The sequence below is a fragment of the Sus scrofa genome, chromosome 13, assembly GCF_054392235.1.
Source record: "Sus scrofa isolate SSC_HxYL_T2T_F1_AM1 chromosome 13, Sscrofa_HxYL_maternal_Yorkshire_Landrace_v2.0, whole genome shotgun sequence".
In the NCBI taxonomy this organism is placed as follows: domain Eukaryota; kingdom Metazoa; phylum Chordata; class Mammalia; order Artiodactyla; family Suidae; genus Sus; species Sus scrofa.
Genome location: NC_139395.1, coordinates 92033544 through 92045977, shown reverse-complemented (window position 1 = coordinate 92045977; position 12434 = coordinate 92033544). Strand labels below are relative to the sequence as shown.

The 12434-nt window shown below is 38.4% G+C and overlaps 2 protein-coding genes across 4 annotated transcripts in view; both read right to left on the bottom strand.

The window, feature by feature from the left end:
* Window positions 1-12434, bottom strand: part of IL20RB (interleukin 20 receptor subunit beta) — a 991209-nt gene that overhangs the window by 679350 nt on the left and 299425 nt on the right. The gene's annotated exons all lie outside the window — the stretch shown is intronic.
* Window positions 1-12434, bottom strand: part of PCCB (propionyl-CoA carboxylase subunit beta) — a 97502-nt gene that overhangs the window by 17695 nt on the left and 67373 nt on the right. For all 3 annotated transcript variants that reach the window (XM_084986641.1, NM_213901.1, XR_014822312.1), the window contains 1 exon segment: window positions 7592-7715. In XM_084986641.1, the coding sequence (XP_084842767.1) occupies window positions 7592-7715 (124 nt within the window).

The window sequence follows — 12434 nt, the reverse complement described above, 5'->3', positions numbered from 1 at the left end:
CCACCGTGGCACAGGTTAAGGACCTGGCATTGCCTCTGCAACAGTGTAGGTTCAATACCCAGCCCCAAACAGTGAGTTAAGGCTCCAGCACTGCCACAGCTTTGGCCTGGGAACATCCATATGCTATGGGTGTAATAAAAAAAAGTTGGGGGGAGGGGCAAAAGCAAGAGTTCCCTGATGGCCTAGTGGTTTAGGATTTGGTGTTGTCATTGCTGTGGCTCAATTCCATCCCTGGACCAGAAACTTTTGTGTGCTACAGCCATGGCCCAAAAAAAAAGGAGGGGGCAAAAGACCTGAATAGATACCTCACCAAAGAAAACACATGGCAAATAAACACATGAAAAGACGCTCCACATCATGTCATCAGGGAAATGCAAATTAAAATGAGATAACACTCATTTTAAAGAACTAACAGAACGGCCAAAATTCAGAACACTGACAACACAGAGTGCTGATAAGGATGTGGAGCAATAGGAACTAGTCTTTACTGCTAGTGGGGATTCAAATAAGTACAGCCATTCTGGCCAGTTTGGCAGTTTCTTACAAACCAAACAAATTCTTTTTTTCTTTATGGCCACACCTATGGCATATAGAAGTTCCCAGGCTAGGGTTCAAATCAGAGCTGCAGCTGCAGGCCTATGCCACAGCCACGGCAACATCAGATCCGAGCCATATCTGCTAACTACACCACAGCTTGTGGCAATGCCAGATCCTTAACCCAATGAGCAAAGCATAGTCCGAACCCACATCCTCACGGACCATGTTGGGTTCTTCACCTGCTGAGCCACAACAGAAACTCCCAGATTCTTACTATTCAAGCCAGCCATCATGCTCCTCAGTATTTATCCAAATGAGTTGAAAACCTATGTCCACACAAAAACTTGCACAAATGTTTTTTAGCAACTTTATTCCTAACCGCCAAAACTTAAACAAAGCCAAGATGTCCTTCGGTAGGTAAAAAGATAAATGAACTGTGGTATATCCAATGTAATATTAACACTAAAAAGACCAGAGCTACCAAGCTATGAAAAGCCCTGGAGGAAAACCTGAATCACAGAGCCTGATATATAGTGTTATCAGACCATCTTCTTCCATATATGTAATGTAAGTGGAAGAAGCTGATCTGAAAAGGCTACATACCATCTGATTCCAACCGTACATTTTGGACAGTGGTTGCCCAAGGTTACCAGTTATCAGGGTTAGGGAGAAGGGAGTGATCAATAGGCAGAACACAGAGGATAATTTTTAGGGCAAGTGAAACCATCTTGTATCATGCCGCAAATGGTGGATACATATCATTACACATTTATCCAAATCTACAGAATATATAACACCAAGGATAAACCCTAAAGTAAACCATGGACTAAAATGATGTGTTAATGTACAGTCAATAATTGTAGCAAATGTTCCACTCCAGATTAGAACACTGACAGTAGGGTAAGCTGAGCATGTGTGAAAACAGGGTACATATCAGAACTCTCTGTTGTGTCCAATCAATTTTACTGTGAACCTAAAAGCTCTAGAAAACAAGTTTATCCAAAAAAGAAAGAAAGAAAGAAAGATTATCACCATGACCAAATGGGATATATCCCAGGAATGGTGTTTTACATTGATTGATTTAATATAAAAAAATCAATCAACGTAACACATCACATTAATAGAACAAAGGACAAAAGCCACATGACCATCTCATTTGAGACAGAAAAGGCATTTGGCAAAAATCTATCACCTTTCATGATAAAACACTCAGAAAACTACAAATAGAAGGTAATTTCCCCAACATGAAGACCATATGTGAAAAACCAAGAGTTAATATAATAATCAATGGTGATGACAGAACAATGTAAATCAACTATAATAGAATAAAAACCTAAAAAAAATAATAATCAATGGAGAAAATAAAACTTCCCCCATAAGATCAGGGACAAGAAAAAATGTCCATTTGCACCACTGCTATTCAACACTGTGCTGGAAGTTCCAGCCAGAGCAATAAGACAAGCAATCATAATAAATTATAATAAAAAGTATCCAAATTGGACAGGAAGAAGTAAAACTATCTTTATTTGCATATAACATGATTCTACATATGGAAAATCCCAGAAACTCTACAACAAAGGTACTAAAGCTAATAAATTGAACAAAGTTGCAGGTTCCAAGATGAGCAAACAAAAAGCAGTTGCATAGCTGTCTTTCTATACACTGATAATGAACAAAGTGAAAAGGAAATTAAGAAAGGAATTCTATTTACAACTTCTAAAAGAAATATAACACTTAATTAGCATTAAATTTAACTAAGAGGTTAAAGATTTGTGCAGTAAAAACTAAAACACTGACAAAGAAAAGACCAAAATAAACAGAAAGACATCCTGTGTTCATGGGTCAGAAAACTTGACATTGTTAAGGTGTCAATACTACATAAAGTGATCAACAGGATCAATGCAGTCATTATCAAAATTCCAACAGCCTTTTTTGCAGAAATGGAAACGCCAATAATCAAATTCATATGGAATTGCAAGGCATCCCAAAAAGCAAAAATAATCTGCAAAGAAACAACATGAGAAGACTCACACTTCCCAATATTAAAACTTATTACAAACCTATAGTAATCAAAACAGTGTGATACTAGCAGGTGGACAGACATGTAGACCAAAGGAATACTACTGAAAATCTAGAAACAGATCTATAAATGCATTTACAGCCCATTGATTTCTGGCAAAAAATGCCAATTCCATTCAATAGGGAGACAACAGTCTATTGAACAAATGGTACTGGTACAACTCCACAACAAAAAAACCAAATAACCCAATGGAAAAATGGACAGAAGACCTGACCTAAACAGACATTTTTCCAAAGAAGACATACAGATAGTCAGTAGGTGCATGAAAAGATGCTCAACATCACTAATTATTAAGGAAATGCAAATCAAAACTACAATAATAAGGTACCACCTCACATTAGTCAGAATGGCCATCATTAACAAGTCTACAAACAACAAATGCCAGAAACGGTGTGGACAAAAGAGAACCCTCCTCCACTGTTGGTGGGAATGTAATTTGTACAACCCCTACGGAAAACAGTATGGAGGTTCCTCAGAAAACTAAATATAGAATTACCGTATGAAACAATAATCCCACTCTTGGCCACAGAGCTAGACAAAACTGTAATTTAAAATCATACATGCACTTCTATGTTCACTGCAGAACTATTCGCAATAGCCAAGACATGGAAACAACCTAAATGTCTATCAACAGATGAACAGATTAAGACGACGGTGGTATATATACACAATGGAATACTATTCAACCATAAAAAGAATGAAATAATACCATTTGCAGTAACATGGATGCAACTAGAGATTATCATACTAAGTGAGGTCAGAAAGTGAAGGACAAATACCATATCACTTATATGTGGAATCTAAAATATGGCATGTCTATGAGTCTGTTTCTATTTCAACAGAATAGAAACAGACTCACAGACATGGAGAACAGATGTGTGGTTGCCAAGTGGTAGGGGGAAGGGAGTGGGATGGACTGGGAATTTGGGTTTAGTAGAAACAAACTATTTTTTTTTTTTTTTTGCAGTGAAGGACTTTATTTTTTTTTTTTTTGAAGCAAACTATTATATTTAGAATGGATAAACAATAAAGTCCTACAGTGCAGCACAGAGAACTATTTCCAATATCCTGGGATAGACCATAATATAAAGAATATAAAAAAAGAATACACACACATATATGTATAACTGAGTCATTTTTCTATACAGCAGAAATTGGCACAACACTGTAAATCAACTATTCTTTAATAAAAATGAAAATGAAACAAATCGTCCTGGGATAATTGATCTTCACATGCATAAGAATAAAGTTGAACCTCTAACTCACATCATCATATGTAAAAATTAACCCCAAACTGATCAAACCTAAATGTGAAAGCTAAAAGCATAAAACTCCTAAAAGAAAACAGGGGGAAAACTCCATGATATTAGATTTAGCAATAAGTTCTTAGGTATGACTTCAAAACCATGAGCAACCAAATAAATGAGACAGAGAGAGAGAATTACTTTATCAAATTTTATAACTTTTGTGTATCAAATGACATTATCTAGAAAGTGAAGCCAACCTACAGAATGGAAGAAAATATTGGCAAATCATTTACCTGATAACAGTGTAATATCCAGAACATACAGAGAACTCCTACAGCCAAACAACAACAAAAAACTCCAAGTAATTAAAAGAAGGCAAAGGACTTGAATAGACATCTCTCCAAAGGTACGTGAATTGCCAGTAAACATTAAGAAAAATGCTCAACATCCCTAATCATCAGGAAAATATAAATGAAAACCACAATGGGATAATACTTTGCACCGATTAGAATTACCAAAACATACTAAAAAATAACAAGTGTTGACAAGAGTATGAAGAAATTGGAACTCTTGTGCATTGTTATTGAGAATATAAAATGGTACAGCCATTGTGAAAAACTGTGATATTTCCTCAAAGAAATAAAATTAAGATATGACTCAGGACTTATACAACTTGGTATATACCCAAAAAAACCTAATAACAGGGATTCAAACAAATACCTGTACACCAGCATTCACTGTAACATTATCTGCATATAGCCAGGTGGAAACAATCCAAGTATCCATCAGCATATGAATGACTAAAATGTAGTATACACATGCAATGTAGTATTACTCAGACATGAAAATTAAAACCAAGTTCTGATGCATGCTATAATATGAATGAACCTTGAAGACATTATGCTACTTAAAATAAGCCAGACTCAAAAGAACAAATATTATATGATTCCACTTTTATGACATATCTAGAATAACAAAATTCACAGAGACAGAGAGTAGATTAAAATTACCAAGGGCTTGAGGTAGGAAAGAAAAGGAATCTCTATTTGGGATGACTTGAAAATTTTTTGGAAAAGTTGGTGGCAACAGCTACATACATTAAGAATATATAGGAGTTCCCGTCGTGGCGCAGTGGTTAACGAATCCGACTAAAAACCATGAGGTTGCGGGTTCGGTCCCTGCCCTTGCTCAGTGGGTTAACGATCCGGCGTTGCCGTGAGCTGTGGTGTAGGTTGCAGACGCGGCTCGGATCCCGCGTTGCTGTGGCTCTGGCGTAGGCCGGTGGCTACAGCTCCGATTCAACCCCTAGCCTGGGAACCTCCATATGCCGCGGGAGCGGCCCAAGAAATAGCAACAACAACAACAACAACAACAACAAAAAGACAAAAGACAAAAAAAAAAAAAAAAAAAAAAAAAAAAAGAATATAATTGGGGAGTTCCCGTCGTGGCGCAGTGGTTAACGAATCCGACTAAAAACCATGAGGTTGCGGGTTCGGTCCCTGCCCTTGCTCAGTGGGTTAACGATCCGGCGTTGCCGTGAGCTGTGGTGTAGGTTGCAGACGCGGCTCGGATCCTGCGTTGCTGTGGCTCTGGTGTAGGCCAGGGGCTACAGCTCCAATTCGACGCCAGCCTGGGAACCTCCATATGCCGTGGGAGCGGCCCAAGAAATAGCAAAAAAAAAAACCAAAAACACAAAAAACAAAAAACAAACAAAAAAAAGAATATAATTGATGTCACTGCATTGTACACTTAAAAATGGTTAAATGGGAGTTCCCATCATGGCCCAATGGTTGACGAATCTGACTAGGAACCATGAGGTTGCAGGTTCGATCCCTGGCCTTCCTCAGTGGGTTAAAGATCCAGCATTGCTGTGAGCTGTGGTGTATAGGTCACAGACGCGGCTCAGATCCCATGTTGCTGTGGCTCTGGCATAGTAGGCCAGCGGCTACAGCTCCGATTAGACCCCTAGCCTGGGAACCTCCATGTGCCGAGGGAGCGGCCCTAGAAAAGGCAAAAAGACACACACACCAAAAAATGGTTAAATGACTAGTATCCATGAGGTGCCAAGTTCAACCTCTGGCCTTGCTCAGTGGGTTAAGGATCTGGCATTGCCGTGAGCTGTGGTGCAGGTCGCAGATGCAGATTGGTTCTGGTGTTGCTGAGTCTGTGGTGTAGGTCAGCAGCTACAGCTCCAATTCGACCCCTAGTCTAGGAACCTCCATATGCTGCAGGTGTGGCCCCGAAAAGATTTTTAAAAAAGAAAAGAAAATGGGCAGAAGACATTTCTCCAAAGTGGCCAACAGGCACAGGAAGATGTTCAACATGACTAATTATTAGAGAAATTCAAATCAAAACTACAATGAGGTTATCACCTCACACCAGTCAGAATGGCCATTATCAAAGAGTCTACAGATAATTAATGCTGGAGAAGATGTGGAGAAAAGGGAGCCCTCCAACACTGCTGCTGGGAATGTAAATTGGTACAACCACCATGGAAAATAGTATGGAGGTTCCTCAGAAAACTAAATATAGAACTACCATATGACCCAGCAATCCCATTCCTGGGCATATATCTAGAAAAGACAAAAACTCTAATTAGAAAAGACAAATGCACTCCAACGTTCACAGCAGCACTATTCAAAATAGCCAAGATAAAGAACCAACCTAAATGATAATAGAACCCAAGATAAAGAACCATCCAACAGATGAATGGATAAAGAAGACATGGTATATAATGGAATATTACTCGGCCACAAAAAAGAATGAAATAATGCCATCTGCAGCAACATGGATGGACCTAGAGATTATCATACTAAGTAAAGTAAGTCAGACAAGTATCATGATGTCATTCATATGTGGAATCTAAAAATAATACAAATGAACTTATTTATGAAACAGAAATAGACTCAGAGACACAGAAAACAAACTTACAGTTATCAAAGGGGAAAGAGGAGGAAAAGGATAAATAAAAGTATGGGATCAACAGATACATACAATTATACATAAAACAGACAAATAACAGGATTTATTATATAGAATAAGGAATTAAATTCAGTATCTTGTAATAAACCATCATGGAAAAGAACTGAAAAAGAAAACACACATACATGTTTATGTGTCTATGTGATTAACCACTTTGCTATGTATCTGCAACTAACTCAATATTATAAATCAACGACAGTTCAATAACAAAAAAAAGGTTAAAATAGCAAATTTTATATATTTTTTTACAATAAAAAACATGTTTTAAAACCTTTTTCTAAATACAAGAAAGTGCCATGGCAGTAATAAATATGAGACTGTGTCAAAAAAGGAGGGTGGGTATCTGTCCCAAATAGGGATTCAAAGGAAATGTAAGAAGGAAAATAGTAAGGAGGGCAGCAGCACCCAGAGTCCGCAACCCCACCCAGAACACAACTGACTAAGGGTCCCCACCACCCAGCTGTGAAAGCAGGCCTCCGAAAAAGCAGACATTGTAAGCTGAGGAGAAAAGTTATCTATAAAGCCTTAAAAATCAGAGAACCATGAAAGAAGTATTTTGAGATGCTTATGTTAATTTTGAGAAATTAAAGAGAAAGGAGCTTTTGCAGCAACATATATTTGAGTGTCTCCTCTGACCATGGAAGGCCATGTCTGAGGAAGATGGGCACCCAGACCCAGGCAGCCCTGGTCCCCAATCACCCTTCCCCTTCCCCCACCAAGGTCTAGGAGAGCCTCTTCCTCCTACCTGAAGCCACCTTAGGCTGGTTGCCAACAATTCCAACAGTCCTCCCATTCATTCTTGCAAAACCAACAATGATGTTCTTGGCATAATTGGGCATGATCTCAAAAAAGTCTCGCTCGTCAACAATCTGCAACGATAAATTTACTCCTGAGCCCAAGATGATCAACAAGGTACAACGACACTGCAGAGTGACAGACATTTACACTACAGAACAATAAGCTGAAGAGCTCCCTCCCTCCCCACACAGGTTCCCCAAGGAGGCAGGAAGACAGGATGAGGCTGTGCCTCCTCCCTACAAGAGGGGAAAACACTTCTGCCTATTCCCTAGGAAAGGACAAACCAGTACAGCCTTTTTTGAAAAGTTCTATTTGAATGTAGCATGTTTATCACACTTTTTTTTTTTTTTACCTTCTTTTGAAATCATTTCAAAACTCATAAAAATTTCCAGAATAGGAGTTCCCATTGTGGCTCAGTGGTAACAAACCCAGCTAGCATCCATAAGGACGTGGGTTCGATCCCTGGCCTCGCTCAATGAGTTAGGGATCCAGCATTGCCATGAGCTGTGGAGTAGGTTGCAGATGCCAATTGGATCCCACATTGCTGTGGCTCTGGTGTAGGCCAGTGGCTTATAGCTCTGATTTGACCACTAGCCTGGGAACTTTCACATGCTGCAGGAGTGGCCCTAAAAAGACAAAAAAACAAACAACAAACAAACAAAAAAAAAACCTTTCAGAATAGGACAAAAAAATTTAAATATCCTTCACCCAGATTCCCCATTTATTAATGTTTTACCACATAGTTTTATCGTTCCCTCTCCCTTCCTGCCTTCCCCACTTTTCTCTTAGCTTCTCAAGTATGTATATATGTATATATATGTTCTATAACTATACATATCACACAATTTTTTCCTAAACCATTTGAGAATAAGTTATAGACATACTGTCTCTTTACCTTTAAGTACCTAAGTTCCATCTCCAAAGAAGACATTCTCTTATATATCATCAGCAGTAATATTGTCAAAACCAGGAAATTAACATTAATATATTATATTATATTATAAAACCTTATTCAAACTTTGCCAGTTATTCCAACAATGTCCTTTCCAGCAACAAAACTCTAGTTCTACGACCTAACCCAAGATCACCTGGCACTTTCAGTGGTCATGTCTCTTCAGCCTCCCTTAATTTTTTCCCCTCAACCTTTGTCTTTCAAGTTCATGACATCTGTGAAGACTACAGATCAGTTATTTGGTTATTTGTCTATTTGGGTTTCATGTTTCTTCATGTTTAATTTCAGGTTAAGCATTTTTGGCAGAAGATCACAGAAGTGACCCTGCCAAGTGAATTACATCGAACAGCACATGAATGTCCATTAATGGTGATAAATAGGCCAGGCTTGTCTGTAAAGTCATTATTTCTCTACTCGTAATTACCAAGCATTTTGTGGGGAAATACTCTGAAATTTTGTAAAAATCCTATTCTTCTCCAATCTTTCACCCAGAAGGTTTAGTTAATAGCCCGTGATGATTCTTGCCTATCAACCCAATTATTGCCATGATAGTTGCCAAATGAATTCTCTAACTCCACTTTCCCTTCTCTATTACTTGGCATTATACCATCAGAGATAACTCTGCATTCCCCAATTACTTTTGGGAAATCCACAGAATGAAGTTACAGGTTTTTCTTTTGTTAAGTGGACTGTAACCTTTACCAACATTATTTATGTTCATATTGTCCCATTTTTGACCATGAGAGCTTATTCAAGGTGGATCCGATGCCCTTTGATGCTTCTCCATCATTCTTTGAGCAAGACCTTACATTCTGGAATTACCTTACTTTCAGGTTAATCTTATATTTTTTCCTGACCAAGCCTAGAATCAGCCATTTCTCCAAGGGACCTGGGTGCAAGGGTTGGGAGGGGGGATAAATGACTGCGTCTAAGCAGCTTTCCCAGAGCACAGAGCTAGGAAACACACACATGCACATAAACACTCTCATTTTCATTTCTGTAAGTAATAAGAAAACCAGGGGTTCATACTGCTAACACAATTTTAGACCAATTCAACTACTAGGTTCATTCTAATATGCCCCCCTTTCCAAACCATAACTCATTTCTCCTACAGTGGACATAACTTCCATTATCCCTTATTACTCAATCCTCAAATACAAATGAAATACTTTCAGAACTGCTAATCCATATGATTGCAAAAAAAAAAAAAAAAAGCTAAAATTCAGTATTTATTCATAACTATTTCTGTTGCTAAGACTAAAGGAAATAGTCAAAATACTGTATTCAAAAGTTAATTATGTGAAACACAGCCAAATTCATTTGTTTTTATTGTAAAGGTTTACCCCAGTCTTGATTTCTTTTTTTAATATATAAAAATTAATATAGTTTCGGAGTTCTTGTAATGGCACAACAGAAAAGAATCCAACTAGGAACCATGAGGTTGCAGGTTCAATTCCTGGACTTGCTCAGTGGGTTAAGCATCTGGCATTGCAGTGAGCTGTGGTATAGGTCACAGGTGTGGCTGTGGCTGTGGCTTAGTCCAGAAGCTGTAGCTCTGATTGGACCCCCAGACTGGGAACCTCCATATGCTCTGGCTGCAGCCCTAAAAAGCAAAAAAAAAAAAAAAAAAGCAAAAAAAAAGAATGTAGTTTATAACAAACTGACATAACATTGTAAATAAAACTTTTTAAAAATTACATTTGCTTAAAATACATATATATAGTTTAACAGTATCACTCCCCATTCCTTCTACTTAATTATTAATGTCATCATTTTCTGATTTATCTTGTGTGTATTGCAGAAATGAGTAAATACAGTCAGAGCTTTTTAATTCCCCTTCTACACTAAATGAAAGGAAACAAACCACAGATACTCTCTTACACTCCAAGTTTATTCACTTAACAAATCACTCCATATCAGTCCACTGAGCACTCCCTCACTCTTTTTCATTCTTGCATAGTACTCTATTGTGTGGATATAGCAAAGTTTATTCACCAATTTCCTATGCATTATTTATATTATTTTGACACACTCAGGTCGTTTAGAATATTTCATAACCAGAAACAACACTGTAACAGTAGTACCCTACCCTGTGCAGATATACTTTTGTCTGGTGGGAAGTATATCTTCAGAGACAAGTCCTAGAAGTGGAACTGCTAGGGAGGGGTAAGTTTTAGATACATCCCTACCAGCAATGTATAAGAGTGTCTGCTTCTTCATGGACCCATCATGGAAAGTATTTTCAAGTTTTTTTCATTTGGGGCCAATCTGACAGAGAAATAATTTAGCATAACTTTAATTTGCACTTGTAGCATTATGAATAAAGCTGAACTTCTTCCCAATATGTGTAAAGTCCATTTTACCTTTTCTGTGAGCTCTCTATTCCTGGTTTTTGCCTGTTTTTCTATCAATTTTAGTCCTTATCTGCTCAATTTTTTTTTAACACTTTAGGGCCACACCCATGGCCTGTGGAGGTTCCCACACACAGACTTTCATGCACACTGGGTCCCAGAGCAAAATGAAGGCTCCACAGGAATCTGGGTCAGACCTGACTACAGTTCTTAGAGGATCTCCTGGGAAACAGTGGGTGACTGTGGCATGTTGTGGGGGAAGGATATTGGAGGCAAAGCTCTTGGGAATATTCATCAGTGTGCGTTTCTCTGGAAGTGGCCATTTTGGGAAAATCTGGCCCTACCCATCAGCACTGAGAAACCCCAGGCCAAACAATAATCCAAGTGGGATCACAGCTCCACCCATCAGTGAACAGCTGCCTAAAGATCGCCCCCCAGAAACACAGCCAACTCTAATCTCACCCAGAGACAAAGTCCCACACACCAAAGGGAGAGGAATCAGCCCCACCTACCAGTGGGCAGGCACCAGTCCCTCCCATCAGGAAGCCTACAGCAAGTCCCTGTACCAATTTCAGCCAAGACATCAGAAGTAAGAGAAGCTACAACTCAATTATCTGCAAAAAGGAGACTACACCAAAAACCTGTAAAAATGAAAAGGCAGAGAATTATTGCTCAGATAAGGGAACAAGAAGAAAAAAAAAAAAAAAAAGAAAAACAGCTAAGTGATCTGGAGATTCTCAGCCTCCAGGAAAAAGACTTTAGACTTATGATGCTGAAGATGATGCAAGACATTGGAAATAAACTGGAGGCAAAGACTGTAACTTACAGCAAACACTGAGCAAAGAAATACAAGATTTAAAACTTAAGCAAGTAGAGATATAAAATATAATAATTGAAATAAAAAATTTATTAGAAGCAACCAATAGCAGAACACAGGAGGTAGAAGAATGAAAAAGCAAGGTAGAGGACACACTAGTGGAAATCACTGATGTAGAGCAGAAAAGAGAAAAAGGACTGAAAAGAAATGAAGAGAGTCTCAGAGAACTCCAAGACAACATTAAATGCACCAACGACTATATTACAGGGGTGTCAGAAAGAGGAGAGAAAGGGACAGAAAAAACATCTGAAGAGATAATAGCCAAAAACTTCCCTAACATGGGAAAGGAACCACTCACTCAAATCCAGTAAGCACAAGTACCATATAAAATAAACCTAAGGAGGAACCCCCCAAGACACATAATCAAACTGACCAAAATTAAAGACAAAGAGAAAATACTGAAAACAGCTAAGAAAAAGAACAAGTAACATACAAGGGAACCCCAATAAGGTTATCGGCAGATTTTTCAACAGAAACTCTGCAGGCCAGAAGGGAGTGGCATGATATACGCAACGTGATGAAAGGAAAAAACCTCCAACCAAGATTACTTTACCCAGCAAGTCTCTCATTCAGATGTGAAGGAGAAATCAAGAGCTTTACAGATACACAA